Source organism: Podarcis liolepis, assembly GCF_965112155.1.
Source record: "Podarcis liolepis genome assembly, chromosome: 17".
Classification (NCBI taxonomy): Eukaryota; Metazoa; Chordata; class Lepidosauria; order Squamata; family Lacertidae; genus Podarcis; species Podarcis liolepis.
The window spans coordinates 7,444,998-7,467,870 of record NC_139571.1 but is presented as its reverse complement, the minus strand read 5'-3'; the positions used below and the strand labels follow the sequence as shown (position 1 = coordinate 7,467,870).

Below are 22,873 nucleotides of genomic sequence, written 5' to 3'. Positions count from 1 at the left end.
GGCCATCATGACTAAACCGCTTCTGGCGCAACGGAACACCATGACGGAAACCAGAGCACATGGAAATGTCGTTTACCTTCCCGCCACAGGGGTACCTATTTATCTACTTGTACTGGCATGCTTTCGAATTGCTAGGTTGGCAGAAGCTGGGACAGAGCAATGGGAGCTCACCCTGTTGTGGGGATTCGAATCACCGACCTTCTGATTGGTAAGCCCAACAGGTTCAGTGGTTTAGGCCACAGCACCACCAAAATACATAGATAGGCAACAGAGAGATTGTGTATCCCTTCAAACTCTACGATTCTGTGACACAAATGGCTACAACAGCACATGAAATCGGAACTGTTATGCTTCTATCTTGGTTTTTTTTAAAAAAAATAATATTTATTAAGATTTAAGAGGTTACCGAAAGAAAAAATAGAAAACAACATAATAAGCAAAAACAAAACATCACAAAAAAGAAGACTAAAAAGATAAAAACAGTTAAAGAAAAAAGGGGGGGGGAAATACAATGAACCTTCCCATAACTTATCTTTCATTTGCTTGTTTCCTTGACCTCCTCACACCTCCCTTTTTTGTATTCTAGTTCAGTTAGCTATTTCAGCAAGTCCTTTCCATCTTTTCCAGTCTTTGTCCTATATTTTATCTTAATATAATGTAACTTTACTTTCCCTCCTTTCACTATTTAACAATCTGTTTTTTCTTAATCCTTTATAGCATTTCTGCTAAAACCACATTACTTCATTCCAACATCCTTCTAAAATTCCTTAATTTTACAGTGTTTCTGTAAATAAACTTTAAATTTCTTCCAATCTTCTTCCACCGACTCTTCTCCCTGGTCTCGTATTCTGCCAGTCATTTCCACCAGTTCCATGTAGTCCATCACCTTCATCTGCCATTCTTCCCGGGTGGGTAAATACTTGTGTCTTCCAATACTTCGCAATGAGTATTCTTGCTGCTGTTGTTGCATACATAAAAAAAGTTCTATCCTTCTTTGGCACCAATTGGCCGACCATGCCCAGGAGAAAGGCCTCTGGTTTCTTCAGGAAGGTATATTTAAATACCTTTTTCATTTCATTATAAATCATCTCCCAGAATGTCTTAATCCTTGGGCACGTCCACCAAAGGTGAAAAAATGTACCTTCAGTCTCTTTACATTTCCAACATTTATTATCGAGCAAGTGATATATTTTTGCAAGCTTGACTGGTGTCATGTACCACCTGTAAATCATTTTCATTATATTCTCTCTTAAGGCGTTACATGCCATAAACTTCATACCTGTGGTCCATAACTGTTCCCAGTCAGCCATCATAATATTATGTCCTACATCTTGTGCCCATTTAATCATAGCTGATTTCACCGTTTCATCCTGAGTATTCCATTTCAACAGCAAGTTATACATTCTTGACAAGTTCTTAGTTTTGGGATCTAACAGTTCTGTTTCCAATTTTGATTTTTTCACCTGGAAGCCTATTTTTTTATCCACATTATATACCTCCATTATTTGATAATAATGGAGCCAGTCTCACACTATTTTTTTGTTTTTCAAACCTCTGCAGTTTTAATGTGTCTCCCTCTTGTTCCAAAATTTCCCAATATTTCAGCCAATTGGCCTCCATATTGAGCTTTTTCTGAGCCTTCGCTTCCATTGGTGGCAGCCATCTTGGGGTTTTATTTTCAAGCAAGTCCTTATATCTTATCCAGACATTAAACAGTGCTTTTCTGATAATATGGTTTTTAAACGCTTTATGTGCTTTAACCTTATCATACCACAAATATGCATGCCACCCAAATACGTTGTTAAAACCTTCTAGGTCCAGCATGTCAGTATTTTCAAGAAGCAGCCATTCTCTCAGCCAGCAAAACGCTGCTGATTCATAATAAAGTTTAAAGTCTGGCAGGGCAAATCCACCTCTTTCTTTAGCATCGGTTAATATCTTAAATTTTATTCGAGGCTTCTTGCCCTGCCAGACAAATCTAGAAATATCTCTCTGCCACTTCTTGAAACATGTGATGCTTCTATCTTGATCCAAGGAGCTTAGTGTAAGATTTGGCTCTCCTTGTCAAAAAAGTTGGAAAGGGATAGAGCCACAATGGCTAGGAGTCCTTGCTAGCCTTGTTCTCCATGAACTTGTCTAGTCCTCTTTTAAATCTATTCAGATTGGTGGCCATCATTACCTACTGGGGGAATGAGATTCATAGTTTGCACAGGGCTGGAGCAGAAACTTTTGCATTTAAAGAGTCAATCTACCTAATTCACACTTTCTAAAATGATAAGGAAACAAACACAACCATCCTTGGAAATGCCCCCTTCTGCAAATGATGCAAAGCAGTTTGCCAGCCAGGTATCACATACACTAAGACACAGAGTACTTAACAAATGCATATATTAGTGAAATAAAATACAAAAGCATTTTCTATTTGGGGAAATCGCTCTGCAAAAATGGGTCTATTAGGCAGAATTGTATATAAAAAGGTATATAGTACATTAGGGTGGCTATATTTCAAAAAGTGAAAATCCAGACACAAAAGTTGTTGAGGTTTTTTTAGTTTTGAGCTTTTTTTTGCAAAATCTCAACAACAAAAAGTTTTTGAGCTCTTTTTAAATGAAAAAAAATCACCAAAATCTACGCTACCGACATGGGCTGCCATACATCAGGATTTTGCTGGACATTTCAGCGATTTCTGCCTGCACTGTGCTTAAGGGGACTGAATACCAACTATGCCTGGAAAATTCCAGGTGTGTGGCAACCCTATAGTAGGATAGATTTGCACAAAAATGCTGGCAAATTTTCATGAAGTTACTATTTTAAAATTGCAGTTGGAAAAATTAGTGAGAAACTGACATGGCTGGATTGGTCCATTGCTAGTGAAAAAGTACTCTATTTTATAGTCTGTCCTGAATCTTCCATATTCAGCTTCCTTGGACGTCTCCATCATACAGGCGACCTCCCTTGGGCCTGGTGCAGTCAGGCTGGTGCTGAGGAACAGGTGCTCAGGGCCACCCCACCCAGCTAATCAACCTCTGTGTGGGCAGCGCTGATTTGGGTGATTCATCCGGCTGAGTTTTGCGCATGACCTGTCCCTGCCTGAGCACCCTTCCTTATAGTCTAAGGTAAAGGTAAAGGACCCCTGACAGTTAAGTCCAGTCGTGAATGACTTTGGGGTTGCGGTGCTCATCTCGCTTTACAGGCAGAGGGAGCTGGCGTTTGTCCACTCCGCAGACAGTTTTTCCAGGTCATGTGGCCAGCATGACTATGCCACTTCTGGCAAAACCAGAGCACTGCATGGAAATGCTGTTTACCTTCCCGCCAGAGTGGTACCTATTTATCTACTTGAACTTTAACGTGTTTTTGAACTGCTAGGTTGGCAGGAGCTGGGACTGAACAACGGGAGCTCACCCCGTCACAGGGATTTGAACCGCATACCTTCTGATCGGCAAGTCCTAGGCTCTGTGGTTTAGACCACAGCGCCACCCTTCCTTATGGTCTAGCTCAGGGGTCTGCAACCTTTAAGACAAAAAGAGCCACTTGGACCCATTTCCAAAGAAAAAAAAACTGGGAGCCGCAAAATCGTCATTATAAAAATAACTTTTTTGTCACTTTTATTATTATTTCTTTGTTTGACCCCTCAGAATTACTCCTCCTCATAGAAATAAACGTTAAATTAACAAGTTACCTTTTTGTGTGTGTGTGTTCTTCACTCCCCTTCAAAACAGTGACCAGCGTACATACCCCTTACAATGTAGCGGGCGGGTGGGAAGGTGACGTCGGGATGGTGCGTGACTAATGCACGTACCGCCCCCATGCGACGTCACAGCCAGTACAGCGCCCGCCACAGTGAGGAGTGTCGGGGTGCACAATGCGCCTCCTCCCCTCGCTAGTATCCGCCCCGGAGCTGCGGCAAAGGTGTAAAAGAGCCACATGCGGCTCCGGAGCCGCGGGTTGCAGACCCCTGGTCTAGCTTGTATCTATTTCCTCCCTAAATTTGCTGCATCTGGCTGTTTGTGTGCTATCCATGCAACTACCTCCAGGGAAAGAAACTGCGATTGCAAAATGGAACCACCAGTCATGGCCCTACCTGGGTTGGCCAACCTGGATGGGAGTCATCCTTTACTATCATGCAAGAGGAAAAGAAACACTAGGCTTCCAGGCGAGCTGACTCAGCCCATGCACTGCAGCCCAGCCCTCCAACACAGTGTTTCTGTTTAAAGATGTAAGACAGACTGTGAAGGATGGTCAGGTGTCCTTAGAAAAGACAGTAGTTGAAGATGTTCCTCTATTTGAAGGGCTATCTGGTCCAAGTCCAGTTCAAATATAAAGTTGCCCATCAGTAGCAGGCTGAGTGGGCACATATATTTATATTTAAATTATAGCATTTATTTATAATTTTGCACCGATACATATAAATCAGTACATGCACATTTGTGGCTCGTTTTACTTAGTACAGTGGTACCTCGGGTTAAGAACTTAATTCGTTCCGGAGGTCCATTCTTAACCTGAAACTGTTCTTAACCTGAGACACCACTTTAGCTAATGGGGCCTCCCTCCCGCTGCCACCGCCCGATTTCTGTTCTCATCCTGAAGCAGAGTTCTTAACCAAGGTACTATTTCTGGGTTAGCGGACTCTGTAACCTGAAACGTCTGCAACCTGAGGTACAGCTCCCATTTGTTTGGTCCCTGCTTCTGCCCACCTAGCAGTTCGAAAGCACGTCGAGTGCAAGTAGATAAATAAGTACCGCTCCGGCGGGAAGGTAAACAGCGTTTCCATGCGTTGCTCTGGTTCGCCAGAAGCGGCTTAGTCATGCTGGCCACATGACCCGGAAGCTGTACGCCGGCTCCCTCGGCCTATAGAGCGAGATGAGTGCACAACCCCAGAGTTGTCCATGACTGGACCTAATGGTCAGGGGTCCCTTTACCTATTGTGGCACTGTAGTCAGTCAGGCTTTGTTGACCTTTAGGTTAATTAAAATTCAGGCATTTCTAACTTCTGCTACACAGCAGGCAGGATTAGTCTTTTAGAGCAGAAACCGAGCCTCAAAGATTAATGGATCCAACTTCTTCAGATGTTCTGCTACTGTCCTTGGTTTTATTATTTTTATGCCTTCTGGAAGTGCCACTGTGGCTCTGAAAGCTATAAATCCAAGAAGGAATAGCCAGTTGCCCTAGAGTGCTGTTATGTTCCTGGTGGTTCTCCTCTTTGAAGGCTAAAGGCTACATACAATCCCTTATGTCGGATTCTCAGGCCGCAGTCAGAGGTAACTGGCCATTCTCCAGGCATTCGGCTTGAGATCCTTGTTGACCTCCCCGTCTGCGTCTCCCGGCAGGATACAGGCAAGGTCACCAATCGGAGATCCCACTCAGTGTGAGAGGGACACACCTCTCCCCCTCCTCCCTGCTTCCCTCAGGGAGGGGAAAAGAGACAGACAGAAATCTATTTACATGTCTTTATTTCTGTCATTCCAGCAGTACAGAGAAACGTGTCTGCTTTCTCCATTCTCCAACAGTAGAGTAATATACTCCACCCCTGTACTTCCAGTACAGGTCAGATGACACTCTGAGCTAACATCCGGTGCTCAGTACAGTGAATAGACTGCCCCTTTTTCCCAATAGTACAGTCCCAAACATCAACATCCTGTTTTGCATTCCAGCAGCTTGCAGCTCGCTCTTGCATTGCTGCTTTTTCCTGACACATTATGCCACAAGAAAACCTGGTCCCCTTTCAGACCCAAGTGGGGAATGTGTGGCCCGGCAGAGGCCACTGGGCTCCAACTCCCCTCCACCCAGTGAGCAGTAACAGTGGACCCTACTCTGTGGCACTCAGACCCTGCTGAGATCAAACTTCCAGCACTTGAACAGCAAATCTGTTCTGATTGTGCAGTATGGTTAAAATGAGCCGATTTTTTATCTCCTTTGCTTGAACAATTTATGTATCGTTGAGCACCAGTGTCTCTTAAGTGGTGTACACTAGGCTTACCAAGAAGATACAATCTGTTTCTGGAAGGCCACAGGTTGGCCTCCTCTGCTCCCAGCTTCAAGGTGCCATAGGAGTCTTTCTTCAAATTTCTAGTAGTGATACCCAGAGAGGACAATTGCTTGAAGCCCCACTAACAGAGGCTGACACAAGGACATCCTCATCTATGCTCCCATGTGAGATCTGCTACAGGAATTAGAGCTGACCTCAGTTTGCCACCCCTCCTCTCCTGTGTAAATAGGTGCCAAATATTGCACTGCTGTTTTCTATGCAAACATTTGGCAGGATGTTTTAATTTTCATGTTTGGTTTCATTGACTGATTGGCACTTCATGTTGTCAGTTGGTGCCATGGCTTTGATTGGGTGATATGCGGACACACAGAGTGCAACAACAGCCACAACCCAACAGCTGCCATGCGACGAATGCTTTTTGTACTAGTGTCACCTGTGCATTTAACCAATCAGGAGACAGGTGGGAACAGGTGGGTCTGTCTGTCTCTCTGTGTCTTTCACACGCAAAAACACCCCAAGAAGAATTTCAAATTTGGGTGATCAGCTTTCAGAGAAAGCTTTCAAAGACCCACAAAACAGCCTAGCACAAGGCTGCTTTCTTTATCTGCCCATGCGGCACCCAGTATCAAGGCTGGGGCTCAGGGGCACTGCCACCATCCTGCTAATAATTAAATGCTGTGTGCCAGTCACTACTTGCTCCCTATCTGTGACTCAGGACTATGTAATCTGGAAGTAAATGTTCCAACCAGCACGGTTGGGTTTCACTCAAGGCTTGTATTATGACTATAGAGTTCTCAGTGCTACAACTTCCCTGCAGGTTTCCCAGGGACCTCACCCCAAAACTTGTTGAGAAATAGGTAGCTCAAGCTAGGCAACCATTTCAGTGACTGGAGGTTGATAGGAGCGGTGTTCAAATTTACCTTTGAATATACTTGTCAAAGTCCTGTTATTTAGACTTTCTGCCACAGGCACAACAATATTTTGGGACAGGTTGTGGAATACAATTTCAGTATGCTTTCCTTACTTCATGGTCACACTGTGATACAAGCCACTATACCCAACCTGATTATGGAATCCTGTACCAAATGAAGACATGGATGTTACATGAGAAGCTCATTTGAACCATCAATGCTCAAGAAGGCACGGAACAGGGACAAACCTATATCAAGGGCAGGGATGGGCAAATAAGCCTGTTCCCATGTCACCCATGTGCATGTATGTTTACTCAAGTCTGGTCTGTCCTCTTCCAGCATGCCTCCTGCACAAAGTATGCATTTGTACTTGTCTCTCTAAATGTATTTTCTCTGAGCGCACACATTTCTGAATATTTTAAGCATCTTTTGATATGCCTTTTAACCAGAGAATAGTGTTGGCACATTTGGGGAATATGAAAGCTGGGAGGTTTAATGTGCAGTTTAGTCCTGGAGGTACAAATAAGATCTAATTGGCACATTGCTTGAAGCCATAGTTATAGATTGTGCTTTAAAGGAGTGCATGTGTTGCTGCTGAGATCGCAGGTGCTTTGATCCTCCCCTGTACTTCTGGGAAAGAAATCATGGTCTTGCTTAGCATCGCGTCTCAACCCTGGCTCGTGGTTTCTTTCCTCTAAACAGACCATGGGTGGAAAGCCAAAAGCAAACCTTGTTTGCCAAGGCTGGATGTAATGCTCAGTGAGGACACGGCTTCTTTCCTGGCAGCAGCAGCAAGAGTAGAAGGAAGCAGTGAAGCACCAACTTCAGCAGCGTTGCCCCAGCACCCTGGGCACCCACATATAAGTCAGTGTTTGTGGGGGTTTTGGTCCAAAGTAGGACACAGGTGGCGCTGTGGGTTAAACCACAGAGCCTAGGACTTGCTGATCAGAAGGTCGGTGGTTTGAATCCCCGCGACGGGGTGAGCTCCCGTTGCTCGGTCCCTGCTTCTACCAACCTAGCAGTTCGAAAGCACGTCAAAGTGCAAGCAGATAAATAGGTACCACTCTGGCAGGAAGGTAAATGGCGTTTCCATGCACTGCTCTGGAAGCGGCTTAGTCATGCTGGCCACATGACTCAGAAGCTGTACGCCGGCTCCCTCGGCCAGTAAAGCGAGATGAGCGCCGCAACGTGAGAGTCGGCCACGACTGGACCCAATGGTCAGGGGCCCCTTTACCTTTTTACCCAAGGTGAGTCAATTCATTTGAGGATCTTTTGCAATAAAACAGTGAGAAACAACACACACACACACCATCTCCAAAAGAGAAGCCAAAAAAACAAATGTTGCGGTTTATGTTAAACCTTTTACAAAATAATACAATAAATGATTCAATAAATAGAAAAAAAAAATTACAAAATTACAGGATTTTTTTTAATACAGGGAAACAAAGAAATAAACCCAGAAACTTTAAAACTAACTGACTAGCTGGCTCCAAAGTGGAGCTGTGCAACACACCAACATCTCCACCAACACTAAGGGCCAAGAGGGGCTGAGCGCAGGACGCAGCCCCCTTGGCCCCATGCGCACGAAAAGGAGCCCCTTCGGGACCCCTGGCCTCTTCATATATATTAACTTTTTAAAACATTATCTTGTCATCACAATAATCTAATTAGTAGCATGAGCTTGTTGTGGTTTGTTCCTGAGTAGATTTTATCCAGCAGAAAAAAGAAGTGGGATTTTGGAGCGGGGTGTCTCTGGAAATACCATTTAGCACCCCACTAGGGCCACTTAGAGACCTTCCCCCCGCCTTCCTCCACGGGAAACACCAGACCGGCTGCGCAAGACACCCAGGCGGCAAGATCTAACAGGCGCCAACCAACAAAGTCAGGTGTGGCGCAAGGGGTGAGCCCCAAGATCTTCCCGAAAAGCACCCAAAGGCATTTTTCTTGGGGGGGGGGTGTTTATTGGATCACTGTGGCACAGCCACCTGGAAGGGCAAAACATTTCTGGCATGCCTGGCACTTCACAGCATCATCCTGAAACAGGGGAAGGAGGTTTGAGGTATGAACTGTCTGCCCACCAGCAGCTCCAGAATTCTAGACTGGAGGAGCCAGAGAACGGGAATCCTTCAGTTGTAGGAGTCTGAGGGGCATTAACTGGAAACAAAGGTAGTTCTAGAGGGACAGGGGCAGAAGAGGACACTGGGGCCCCCCAAAAATGGCTAAAGTGCCCCAACCCCCGCAAGTAGGGCCTGGCGCCAACCTGCCACTGACAAGCTAAAACCCGAAGGGAAAGCTGAAATACTGACGAATTTGGTAGGGGTGGGGGGAAGAGAGGGAGTCATGCTTGGGAAGGAAAGAGGAGGGGGGAGGAGGATGCGCCCCCCAATGCACAAATAAAAGAATGGGCGAGGGACTGGAGAAACCCGTTTGCTTGGAGTGACAGGTTGCATTCTGTGGCGGCAGGGTGGGGGGAATGTAATGTGTGCGAGACACCCCATTCTGGGGACCGAGACAGATGCCTTCCTGGTCTCTTGCAAAGGTGAAATTCCACAAAAGGGACGCAGCAGGGTTCCTGGCCTCAGTGGATGTGGGCAAGTACTTGCTTCATTAGATCGGGCCAGGTGAAGCCCAGAACGTGCCCCACCTACCACCAGCAGACCAAAAGCAACTCTTCCACTGGCTCATCCAGCAGGAAGTTGTTCCCCTCGTCGCTCGACTTCTTGGAGAACATTTGCGCTGGAAGGACTTAGATGGCTCCGGCAGCGAGCCCCCCCTCCCCCTTCTGGCACTAGGGGCTCAGCTCCAGACGCTTTCGACACAAAGGGAGAGCAACTCAAATGTTATCAGTGCAAGGAGGTATCAGAGGTTGACGGGTCGCCTACCCCAGCCCTGTTAAGGACACTCAAGCCCCTCTTTTGAGTCTCCAGACTTCAACACACAGGTTTGGGGCTTCGGACCTAAAGGGATCGGGGGGGGGGGGACCGAGAGAGCCCGTGCGGGTCTCAGCAGGGAAGATGATCGGCATTCATGCATCCCACCTGAGCTTGCATAAACAAAGCCCAAACCGACTTGCTAGGCTTGAAATATGACATCAGAACAGCAGCTGTGAAATTCCATGGGACTGGACCCCCCCCACCACCACTTGCAAGACCCTGCCAGGGCTTGGACCCTTCAACCAAAGTGGGGGGGGGGGGTTCCTGTTTGCATTCCTGCAAGTTAATACTGAAAAACCGGCAACTCCTGGAGCTAAATAACAAGCCCAACTCCTTCCTGCCCCACTGAGGCAGCCGAGGGAGCAGCTGGGGCTTCAGGCTTCAAACAGAGGCTATGCTCAGCCCAGGTGTTGCAGGAAAAAAAAAACCCTCCCCACCCCAAGGGCCTCCACATGGGACCCCCAGCCTAAGTGCAGGCCCATCTGCTACAGCCCCGGAGCACCTCCGCCGAAGGGAAGAGAGACCTCGCTGCTCTCCCACCTCCAAGTAAAGGGATTTCTGAACCCAGGCAGAAGTCCAGGCTCCGCTTCATCAACCCACCCCCAAAGCACTAGTGCCCCAAGGGAAACAGATCTTACCACCCCACCCTCCAAGCTAAAGTCCTTCTGATCAAGGGGAGAGAGGTGCCCCTCTGAACACCCTCCCTGCCCCCAGCCAAAGCATGCGCCCCCCAGAGCAGCCCCTAGCCAAAGCGCTCCCGCACAAGCAACATCAGTTTCTTTTTGCCCTTGTAGGTCTGTTTCAGGTTGTCAAGGAACTGGCTAAAGCGCATGTGCCCTTCGTGCGCCATCAGGAACGTCTCGCGGGCTTTCCCCAGGAACTCGATGAACTCGCCGTAGTGCCGGGGGCTGATGTGGGTGAGGCGCGAGTGAGTGGTGCTGATGTAGGCCGCCATGGCGGCCTCCAGGAGCTGGCAAAGAGGAGCTTTGTCCATCGCAAAGAGCTTCCCTCCGGCACCGGCGCCCCCCGCCCCGCGGCGCCCCCCACCCAGTGAGGCAAGGCCCGGGGGCGGAAGGCTCCAGCGGTGCAAGATGTCAGAGAGCATGGGAGCACACTGGACACTTTTGATGACCAGCGGGACAATGGCAGCCAGCTCGTTCTTGCCCAGCGACTGGCTGAGGGAGCAGGCCCAGAGGACGTCGTTGAGGGCGGGGTGGGTGTCCTGGTTGAAGGCGATGCTGAGGTGCGAGAAGGCCAGGGTGGCCAACTTGTAGGCGCGCAAGGGCAGCCCGCGGTGCTCCATGTACCGGGCCACGGTGAAGAGGTGGGAGTGGCCCATGCCGGCGGAGGCCGCCGAATCCAGGACGATCTGGTAGGCCGCCTCAAAGGCCGCGTGGTTCTTCTCGCAAAGCGTCAGAGCCGGCAGCGCACAGTTCTGCGGGTCCTTCATGGCGCACTGCAGCGCCAGCGTCCGTGCGCAGCTGCACAGCTCCTCCCGCTGCACCGTGCTCAGGCTCAGCCTCAGCAGCGTCGCGTGCGTGGTGCCCGTCACGGCCACAATGGTCGTGGCCTCAATAGGCGTGAAGAGCGTGTACCAGTTCTGCATGATGTTCATCAAGGCCTGGACACCTGAAAGGGAAAGGGGGGGGGTTAAGCGCAAAAGTCGCGAAGCAAAGGGCACCCGCCCCCAAGGCGTGGACCCTGAGCACTGTGGGCAAAGCGGAAGAAGGGAAGGTGCAGCTCCTGAGAGATTGCCATCCCTTTGGTGGGAAAGGAGCAGGACCCATCAAGGAATCGGAATCAGAAGAATCTTTATTTGAATCAGCCACTACCCATGGCAATAAAAAAAAAATGTACTGAAGATAGAGGTAAGAACTTAACCACAGAAAATACATTTTGGGAGTTTACATCAATAATCAAATAACAGATCTTATTCTAATTGCCCCCGTTAAACACCTTGCAGTTTTTGCTGTCACCTGATCATCTTCACGGCCTAGGACCCTCATACCTATGGGACCGCCTCTCTCGGTATGCCCCACGGAGGACCTTAAGGTCCATAAATAGCAACACCCTAGAGGTCCCGGGCCTTAAGGAACAGATAGGTAGCCATGTTGGTCTGCCATAGTCAAAATAAAAAAATTCCTTCCAGTAGCACCTTAAAGACCAACTAAGTTAGTTCTTAAGGAAGTTAGATTAGCTTCAACCTTAAGGAAGTTAGATTAGCCTCAGCTAGAGCCAGGGCCTTTTCAACACTGGCCCCGGCCTGGTGGAACGCTCTGTCTCATGAGACCAGGGCCCTGCAGGATCTGATTTCTTTCCGCAGGGCCTGTAAGACAGAGTTGTTCTGCCTGGCCTTTGGCTTGGAGTCAATTTGATTCCCTCCCCCTCTTTCTTTTTTCCTTTCTCCTCCTGTGATGAGGCTGCATTTTAATGTTTTAATGTTGCATTTTAATCTTGTTTTTTAAGTTGTGTTTCAATCAACTTGTTTTTCTTATTGGTTGTTAGCCACCCTGAGCCCGGTCTTGGCTGGGGAGGGTGGGGTATAAATAAAAAATTATTATTATTATTATTATTATTATTATTATTATTATTATTATTATTATTCTGCTAAAAGAAAGGACACAGTGGCAATGGTTGAGCAACCCGGCATGGACAATAATAGAGGGGTAATAACCTCACTCCTCAAATCTTCATAAAGAGTGCAAGCCAGAGGCACATGAGCCACTGACTCCATACTGCCATCTCCACAGGGACATAACCGTTTTTCCAGTGGAAGTTTTTGAAACCGACCCTCAAGCACAGCCGAAGGCAGGATATTCAATCTTGCGAAAGACTAGGTGGAAAATAATCATGCCACGGACAAAATTTCCTTATTGTGGCCACCAAGGACATTTTTGCAGCAGTGACCGCCTGGCCCAGCAGCCGCATCACAAGCACTCACCAATCTCAGTGGCGCAGCTGACCAGCCAGCGGACCATTTCCCTCCGTCGCCAGGTCATGGTGTTGAGCGTCATTCGCATCACCTACGGGAAGAGCAGCGGGTGACAGGCATTTGAAAGACTGCGTGGAAGGAGCCACAAGGAATCTGAGGAGGGCCACTTGGGATGCCCTCCCTTCCTAGGATGGCTCTTCTTGCTGCTGTTGCTGCTGCTGCTCCTACTAAGTGAAGTCTCAGACAAGCATCTAGCACTGCAATCCAGTGGTAGGCATGGAAAGAGGCAGTTTCCACCCTGCGTGCCCCAAGGGTGAAACCATTCCTTCCCTCTCAAGTTTCCCACCTGCAAAAGGAGACCTTCAAAGGACAGGAGGAACTCCAAGAAAGCGCCTTGTGATACGGCTGGCTCCCAGGGGAGAAAAGAACAGCACAAAGACAACGCAGGAGACTTTCGCTTAACTTTCTACTCCAAGCAGGTAGATTCCTGCAGTGCAGGGGGCCGGACCCTCAGGGTCCCTTTCAACTCTACCCATCAAAGTTCAACATGCATTTACCATAAAAATTATACAGTTTTTCAAGTATGCAGAAACCTCTTGCTCATCCAGGAAGGACCTTGATTTCAGCAAGGATAGTGGGTGGGAAATGAGCAAATGGTACAAAGATACTGTTTTAAAATTCCTTTTTTTAAAAAGCTCAGTGTCCCTGGTTAGTGAGAATCCACATCCTAAAGCAGGGGTAGGCAACCTAAGGCCCGGGGGCCTTCTCTTTATTTATATATATATATATATAATTTTTAATAGTTTTTTAACATATCATTTTCAACAGTAATTAAACATACTTTTACATCTTATTCAATTTTTTTGACTTCCATCAGTCCTGTCTAAATTCTTCCAATCTAATCTCTTAGTATGCATTTTTTATTTTCCCCATTACATTTCAAACTCATAACCAGTATCTCGCTTTTTCTACTTTGTAACACTTCGTACATTTCTCCTTACAAAACTTCTTGTAGGTCCGGGGGCCTTCTCAGCGTGTTTTTACATGAGTAGATTGTGCCCTTTTATTTAAAATGCATCTCAGGGTTATTTGTGGGGCACAGGAATTCGTTCATATTTTTTCCCCCAAAAAAAGATATAGCCCAGCCCACCACATGGTCTGAGGGACGGTGGACTGGCCAATGGCTGAAAAAGGTTGCTGACCCCTCTCCTAAAGGAATCTATTGTTTCAAACAGCTGCATCAGAGCTTTTGACTAGAAATTGTCCTGCCAAAAATCATGAGCAGAACTCTCTCACTTGGGATCTTCCATTTTCCGAGTAAAAACTGAAGAGCCGAGAGGACTGGGCTATGGCGATGGCCCTGCACTGAGAGCAGGGGACAGGATCTGCTCAAACGCGCCCTCACCTGCAGGCCAAGCTCCAGGGAGATGTTAAGCAAGGTGGTGTCTGGGGGGGTGTTAGCTGGCGTGGCCGTCTTGCAGGCATCTTGGGCCAGCTTGAAGAGCAAGGCTGGAGAGTGGATATTTTGCTGGATGGAGCCCAGAACCATGCGCAGCCAGTTGGGGTCACCTAGAATGAGCCAAGGAAAGGACAGTGTTTATACTCTTCTCATAGCCAAGAATAGACCCCACGCCTCCGGCCCATTGCTCTGAGCACAGACGCTCTTCTGACCATTGCTCTTCTCCCTTCCAGAGCAGGAGAAAAACCTGTGGCTCCCAGACCTCTGAGCTCCATCCACAGCTGGGGCTACCTTTAGCTGCTGTAAGCATGGCTGATGCCAGCTCACACTGCCGCGTCTCTAGGTGGCCGAGGGTGAACCAGCGGGGAAAGCGATTGGCCATCATGGAGTCCAGGGGGTTTTGGTGCAAGATGTCGCTGGCTGGAAGCACTGTCTCCAACACGGGCAGCCTGTGGGGATTGAGAGGGAAACTGGGTGAGGTTGTCGCCGTGGCAGAAAAAGAGGGACTACCCTGTTTCCCTGAACGTAAGACATCCCCCAAAAATAAGACCTACTTCCAGTTTTGCCTCTCGCTGTAATATAAAATAAGACCTCCCCGATAATAAGGCCTCCCCCGAACATAAGGCCCCCGAAGCTACCGTAAGGTGTCTGACTCCCCTGGACCGTAGTGGCAGGCACAGCCGCGCAGCTCACTGATTGGCCACAGCGCAGCCGGAGCTGTTCAGGCAGTGTGAGGTCTCTTTAAATCAGAGAGCCTGCGCTGACGCCAGGACAAGCTGCCGCCTGCTGCTCGCTCTGCCCTGGCGGAGTCTGGTCGACTCACAATTAGACAGTAAATGTGTACCGTATTCTTATTCATGGAAAATTAAGACATCCCCTGAAAATAAGACCTAGCACATCTTTGGGAGCAAAACTTAATATAAGACACTGTCTTATTTTCGGGAAAACCTTGCCTGCCAGAAGCAGAGGACCCCAGGAAAGGAAGACCAGGCTCACGCAGATATTTGGGGGAAACAGAATTTGGAAAGAGGGTGAAGAAGCCAGAAATGGGAAGCAGCAAGGCCCCGGGGCCCTTCCTTCTGGATAGCACTACTGTCAATGTTTGCGGTTGATGGTATTTGGCAGCAGCTGGAAAAGAGCCTGGGATGGCCTGGGAGAGGAAGAGGGTTGGAAGTGGAAAAACAGAGCAAAGTAGGACACAGTACAAGGTCTGATGGGCTGGATTCTGGCCACAAAGAACAACCTGGATCGTACTGCCCCCACCCCCTTCCTCCGCCACTGGAGAACAGCCCTTTCCCCTATGTACCATCTGAAACCTCAATATCCTCTTCAGAGGCCTGACTCTGAAAGCCCCTCTCACAACGAAGGTGAGGCAAACAGGCACTAGGGAGAAGGCCTTATTGGCCCTGGTCCCTCCCCAGCTATAGAATAGCCTTCCCAGAGAGGTTCGCCTGGTGCCATCTTTATTGGCCTTTTCAGCACCTTCAGCCAGACCTTTTAAAAACAGCTTCTCAGCTTTAAACAGGAAGAAACACCAGGAAGAACAAGGATATAGTTTGAGTGCCTCACTTGCAGTATTATAAATTATTTAATGCAACAATATGAAGTTGTTGTATAAGGGATTGTTGTTTTGACCGGAGTGTAATTGAAATAAATAAGATTTTGGAATGCGGAAATAAAGTAAATCATCAATTCTAGCACACCGGGGTGGGGGGGGTCACCTAAATTATATAATTTGGTATCTGAATGATTGGTATTGGAAAGTGTATTATAATTTGGCATTGTTATAATGAGGCTATTATTGGATTGTATAGAAAACTAATAAAAATTATTATAAAAAAATACAACAATAAGCTGTGTTTTAATCAACGTTTCAATGTTTCCGAAAGAAATGGATTGTGAGCCACCCAGAAAACTTTTGTTGTGTGTGTCTCTCTATAAATAAAGGAAGCCCAGCGAAGGGGAAGCAGGGTATGTGGGGGGTCTACATACCTCATGGCTCGCAGGGCCAGGCGGTAGGCCAGCTCAGGGTCATATGGCAGCATGGCCGTGAAGAGGTAGCGAGCAAAGGTGTGCATGGGAACAGTTTCACGGAAGACGACCTCCCCAAATCCACTGAAGGGTCCCCCTGAGAGGAACAGGCAAGCGGGCGATTAACAGATTGATTAGCCAGCTCAAAGCACTTTGCCCAAGAAGAGAGGAGAACAAGGGCAAGTAACAATTCCCAAGCGAGCCACCTGGGGCTGGTTTGTGCCAGCTGGTATCACTGGTCCATCTCTGTATCCCTGCAGGCTGCCACCGCAGAGGAGTAACATCATGCAGGGCCCCGATCCCCAGGGGACTCAGCATCCCCAAAACAACCAACCCCTCTCTTTGCCAGCGACTCAACATCTGAGCCTGCATCGAACTGTCAGCATGTTGCAAGTCAGGTTCATGTTCAAGTGATGGGGACAGATAGTGGCTGGCCCAAGGTCACCCAGGGAGTGTAATATTTATTATTATTATTATTATTATTATTATTATTATTATTATACCCCGCCCATCTGGCTGGGTTTCCCCAGCCACTCTGGGTGGCTCCCAGCAGAATATTAAAAACACAATAAGACATCAAACGTTAAAAACTTCCCTAAGCAGGGCTGCCTTCAGGTGTCTTCTAAAAGTCGGAGAGTTGTTTATTTCCTTGACATCTGATAGGAGGGAGTTCCACAGGGCGGGCGCCTCTATCAAGAAGGCCCTCTGCCTGGTTCCCAGTAACCTCACTTCTCGCAGCGAGGGAACCGCCAGAAGACCGTTTTGTGCTTGGAAATGTATTGGGAGCCAATGTAGGTCTTTCAGGACTGGTGTTATATAGTCTCGGTGGCCACTCCCAATCACAAGTGTAGCCGATGCATTCTGGATTAGTTGTAGTTTCTGGGTCACCTTCAAAGGTAGCCGCCCGTAGAGCGCACTGCAGTAGTCCAAGCAGGAGATAACCAGAGCATGCACCACTCTGGCAAGACAGTCCGCAGGCAGATAGGGTCTCAGCCTGCATACCAGATGGAGCTGGTAGACAGCTGCCCTGGACACAGAATTGACCTGTGCCTCCATGGACAGCTGTGAGTCCCAAATGACTCCCAGGCTGTGCACCTGGTCCTTCAGGGGCACAGTTACCCCATTCAGGACCAGGGAGTCCTCCACACCTGAGTGGGGCTTTCATCCCCGATCTTCCAGGTCCTAGTTCAACAAGTCACATTGCCCACTGCACCACACGGGTTATCTTTTAAGCACCCGGCGTTGAAGGCGCTCAAGAGGCCTTCTACTTTCCCTCCACCCCATCCACTTCTCCATCACCCAAGAGCAAATCCCTTCCTGCCACCCTGGGAGACCCCCACTACCTCCTCCGCTCCCTTCGGAGGCATGGTGGGGGAGTGTCAGGTCTACGGGACCCATGGAACCCCCAGCCCAGCCCATTGCCCCCTTACCATCCAGGAGCAGGGCCACCTGCTTGCGGAGCACAGGAACCAGCCGCTCATCCAGCTCCATCTCGTCCAGGAGTCCAATCAGCTGCTCCTCACTCCGCACCACTTTGTCCTGGGCGTAGAGCCCCTCTGGCATGGACCTCTGCTGCCCGAGCCCCAGGAGCGCCACCTCCAGGGCCAGCATGAAGTACGACTCACCAGGACTTGAGGGTACTGGAATGTGCTGGTAGAGTGCCTTCTTGGGCTCCGATGCAGAATCTGGGGAGAGGTGGCACAGGTAGGACCACAGAGCAGGAACTGAGCCCCCAGCTCCCACAGCTGTGCTCACATAAGGCAGCTGCCCCACCGCTGCAGCAAGCCTGTGTGTGGCCATGCCGCAACCTGGCTAGACAAGGGTAAGCTCCTGCACAGGCACAACCCAACACGTGCAGAGCCCTTTCCTCACATGGCCACAGAATAATAATAATAAATGTTTATTTATACCCCGCCCTTCCCGGTTCAAAAACCGGGCTCAGGGCGGCTAACAACAAATTTAAAACACTTTAAAACACTTAATTATAAAAGCAACATAAAATACAGTATAAAAACATGAATAACAATAAAATTCAAAAATCAATTAGATAATCCCCAGGGCTGGCTGGCTGAATTGGTCCTACTTGGGCCAGTGAGGAGGCCAGGGGAGAATTAGCTGTGGGGTCTCAGAGTGGGTGATCTTCATAAAAGGGGAGAGGGAGGGAAGAGAAGGGAAATAAAAGATCAGGATGAATTCAAATTAAAGGCCAGGCGGAATAGCTCTGTCTTACAGGCCCGACGGAAGGAGGTTAAATCCTGCAGGGCCCTAGTCTCATGGGACAGAGCATTCCACCATGTCGGAGCCATCGCTGAAAGGGCCCTGGCCCTGGTGGAAGATAGTCTAACTTCTAACTAATTCCCACCCCTTTCACACCACCATGGCCCAAAAGTGGTCTTTGGCTATCAGAACCTCAGCTACGGTCAGTTAATCCCAGGTGGATCTATAGACCAGGCGCCAGTGATGCTCAGTTATGAAGAAGGGCCTTGCAGCTCCCCCCACCCTCATTTCACCCATGTGCCCACAGTACCTGGGTAGAGGGCCAGCACCTCATCATCCATCCGGCAGGCCTCCAGGAAGGTGCGGCAGAGACAACCGATGGGGTCCAGGGGGTGCCCTACCCATCCCTCCAGGTTGGTGATGCTGGTTGTGCCTTTGTGCAAGAGCTCTGGGTGGCGGAAGGGAAGAGGAAGGGATACTTCAGACACCAAGCCCCAAGCCCAAGCAGCCCCACCCTAAACGTCAGTCTCCGAAAATAATGCTGTGTGCTTAAGCAGTCGTGGGAAAGGCCGGCAGCTGCCTCCGTCACCTCCAGGACCATTACTGCTCAAACTCACAAGACCGTGTGTCTCAACTGTTCTCTGCTGCTTTCAATGAACAGAAACCTAATACGACACGTGCCAGTTCCTCAGCAGCAAGTCCATTTTTGGACCAGGATTGCTCCATTGCCCACTCTGGGACCTGACCTCAGAAGCACCCTGGAAGTAGCAGAGAACCCCTATCTTTCTCCAAGCTCCAGTGTCTCTTTTGCAGTCCTGCCGCGATGGTGAGGCCTGGGCTCTGCTACCAAACTTTGCCTCCTTCCTTCCTTCCCTCCCATCCCAGTGTGCTAAGCCCCGCTTGCCTTTCTTCTGCTGCTTGTAGCTCTCCAGCTGATGGCGTCGCTGCAAGCGCATGGCGTTGACCACAGCCACGGCCAGGCGCAGGGCCTCTCGGGGGTAACCGTGGGAGCGCAAGGCGTCCACTCGTGCGCAGGCCATGGGGAAGGCATCGCCCAGCCAGAGCGGGTGGCCCTGGGGGTCAAAGCCCAGCTTGTCGCTTCCACTCTTCAAGGAGACACCGTAGCAGTCGCTGCTCAGGATCTTCTGCAGGTGACAATCGCCCCAGCGAAGCTCTGCAGCCTTGATAGCGCGGCCAAAGACGGTCTGCCGAACACCAGCTGCCAAGGAGGAAGCAGGCCAGAGCAGAGCGGGTGAAAATTACGGAAGAGTTTGGGCCCAGAAAAGCACCAAGCTCCTCCTCCGACAGGAACACTGGTTTAAATCTAACTAGAACGCTCTTCTAAAACGTAACTTCAATCAATAACAATTTACATTTCAAATTAAAATAGAAACAGATCCTCAGTGCTAAATTTTGTTTGCTTTCGTCATCACAGAAATGTGGGCTGCACAAATCTGGAGCTGGGAATATATTTGAGGACAGGGCACCTCTCCAAAAGGAGCACCGGGACAACGGGGTCAGGAGCTCCATGGGTGTGCACAGATATATAAAATAAAAAGGATACAATCCTCCTTATTTTTCTCTCTTTTGTCAGCAAGAGCAGCATACCAAATTCTCATAAACTTGCTTGTCACTGCATATCTCAGTAAGATCTTAATGGTGATACGGCACTTCACGTATGTTACCTCCATAGATCAGGGCTGCCATATGTCCAGGTCTTCCTGGACACATCTGGGAATCGGGCTGTCAAAATGGTGTCCCGGCGGATTTTTGACGAATAGACAAAATGTCCGGGGAAACCCAGACGTATAACAACTTGGGTGATTTTTTAAAGAAAAAGGCTGGGATTTTTTTTTTTTAAAAAAGGTCTACAACTTTGTCCAGATTTTCACTTTTGGGATTCTGGCAACTGTACCATAGATCATTGCAATAAATCCCATATAGTAGGTCACAGGAGGTAGAATGCATGAGTTCTGACTGCAACAACGTTCTCCCCAGACACACTCCCTAGCATACTGCCTGTGACAATGACTTTATTGACTACTAGCCATGATCGCCAAGAGATTGTAGGGGAAGGCAATCAAGCCCAGGACCAGGAACTCTGACCTCCCCCCCCCAGCCCCCGATGTTCTGGCCTGGGCTTCCCTACCTGCACTGCGGTTTGGATTCGGCGGCAAAGTGCTGTTGGCTCCGCTGCTGTCGCAGGAGTAGTTTCCCTCCTCCAGAGGACAGATGTCCAGCTTGTTCCACTTCTTCAGAAGCTGCAGCCACAGAGTCCGCTCCTCCAGCTTGCAGTGAGGGCTCAGGACCACACAAACCCACAAGGCGCCTGGGGCACAAGGAGAAAGGGTAGGGGAGAACAGCTAGGTTAACTTTCATCTGTTTTCTAAAGCCAGATTAAATGTTATCCCTTCTGAAGTGCTATGGGGAAGATTGGCTGGTGTCCCATACCAAGATAGGCTGTGCCCATGCTCCCAGGGTGTTGAATGTATGGAACACATTTTATTGCATTTTAGTCTGTATAAACAGGGTTAGACAACATCTAATCAATCCAATACTAATAGAACAACCTGGAATGTCCAGGTTCTCCTTGAGGATAAGTTTGATACTATTACACTGTCTGTAGCAAAATTCCTCTCGGAGGCGATAAAAATGAGATATCGGTATGTACAGGCTAAAGCTCCTCTGTTGGCTAGGAAGGCTGATTTTACACCTCAATAACAATATACTGTTGGTGAACTGTGTATTTTGGGTCTGTGGACTGCAATAAAGCTGTGTGATAAGCCAGGGATCAGGCTCACTGCCTCAGGGCCACAGGGTGCAGCAATTGCGCTGGGGTCCACACATATTGCGGCCTTGAGCACCAGTATGAAAGACAGACAGCAACAAACAACAAAATATCACAGTATCTAGCAAACAGGCTGCAGCAGAACTGGGAGGATTCACCAAAGCAGGGATACAGAAGACCAGGGAGTTTAAAGGCAAAATATAGGGGCACCTCTAAGGGCAGAATTCTGCTCAAGGAGTATTGGCCAGCACACCCCAAGAAACTGCCTTCTCTTCCTCCCAAATCCAACACAATGCCATCAGAAGGCAGGCTTGGGGTATTAATGACACGGCTACAGACTGCGTAGTTCCTTTTAAATCTCTCCATATAATGTTGCATTCTGCCATGGGTCAATCTTTAAACAGCTGAGAAGTCAGCTGTTAATCATCTTGTGAAGGACCTCTGGCACCATCTTTGCTTAAGTTCTGCCTGCAGGCTAAAAAACCCCTGTTTCAGATTTTCTTTTCTGCCCAAAACATGGAACTGACGGAAAGGAGAGAGTGAGGGGAGCAATTTCAACTGAGAGTTCAGCCAATCGTGGAATAAGTGGATGTTATCTTTTTTAAAAAAAATATTGCTTCTTTAACGCGTTTCAACACTGCAAACTGCTCACATCATTTTGGCATGGGATGAGCTTTAAAAAACCCCCAAATGAGGCAAACCCAGTCCCACCTCCAACACCTGGGATTTCAGTGGGCTCTGCCCATATTTCCAAACTTCTCTTTGCAATCCTAAGGACTAGAAACTTCATTTTTAAAAAGAAAAAGGCAAGGAGAGAAAGCTGAATTGTTCCGCTGACATGAAGCACACAGCTCCTGGCCATAGATTCTCCTGGGCAGGCCCACCCCTCGCGTAAGATGAACTCACCTAGTTCATCCCAGAGTTGCCGGCACTTGTCAGTCATGCCAGCACCTTGCTGCCGCCAAAGGGCCAGGCGTGGATCCTGCAGGAACTGCTCGGTCATCAGGATGAGCATTCGTGCCCCATTGGAGTCTCGCATTCGCAGCATTTCCCGCACCTGGGAAAGGAGAGAGGTCACAACTGGAAAGGAGAAGGCCAAGGGATCCAGAAAGCAACTGCATCTTCTCTCCCAAAGATGTAAAGCCATGTGCAGACAACTGTCACAAACCTCTCCACCTACTGACTGAGCCCAGCTACCCTGAGCCCCATGCCCTCCTCCTTTGGGCTGTGTTGACTTTGCCCAGTTACCTGTTGTCATCATCTTCTCCATGCTGCCGGCATCTTTCTATATCCCCAAATGTCAGCAACCCAACACTTTTAAAAAGCTTTGTCTTAGAAGGAACCAGAGGTCGGGGGGGGTGCTTCCCCAGAAACCTGATCTCTTTAGGAACAGGTTGAAGGAACATTAGAACTCTTATGCCCAAGCAATGGCAACTTTCCATGCCACACACTGTATCCCCCCTCACACAAGGCAAAAAGACAGCCCTAAAGAACAAAGTGAATGGGCAGAGTTACTACTCCACCGACCAGGCAGGGGCTGACCAAGGAAATGATGTGGCTCGAATCATGCCCACAATGATGACTAAGAGGAGGAAGCAGGGCTGGGTCCACAAATA

General features: G+C 48.6%; 1 protein-coding gene across 1 annotated transcript in view; it reads right to left on the bottom strand.

Annotated features, from left to right (window-relative positions):
- Window positions 1-8,217: 8,217 nt before the first annotated feature.
- The window catches only part of ZSWIM4 (zinc finger SWIM-type containing 4), a 42,300-nt gene continuing 27,644 nt past the window's right edge, over window positions 8,218-22,873 (bottom strand). The window contains exons 5-14 of the mRNA XM_083482923.1: window positions 22,164-22,314; window positions 20,619-20,798; window positions 19,374-19,688; window positions 18,780-18,917; window positions 17,683-17,937; window positions 16,214-16,349; window positions 14,513-14,670; window positions 14,168-14,331; window positions 12,772-12,853; window positions 8,218-11,459 (exon numbers count right to left, since the gene is read on the bottom strand). Coding sequence (XP_083339049.1) covers window positions 10,573-11,459; window positions 12,772-12,853; window positions 14,168-14,331; window positions 14,513-14,670; window positions 16,214-16,349; window positions 17,683-17,937; window positions 18,780-18,917; window positions 19,374-19,688; window positions 20,619-20,798; window positions 22,164-22,314 — 2,466 coding nt within the window. The 3' untranslated portion in view covers window positions 8,218-10,572. The remainder of the gene's footprint in view (window positions 11,460-12,771; window positions 12,854-14,167; window positions 14,332-14,512; window positions 14,671-16,213; window positions 16,350-17,682; window positions 17,938-18,779; window positions 18,918-19,373; window positions 19,689-20,618; window positions 20,799-22,163; window positions 22,315-22,873) is intronic.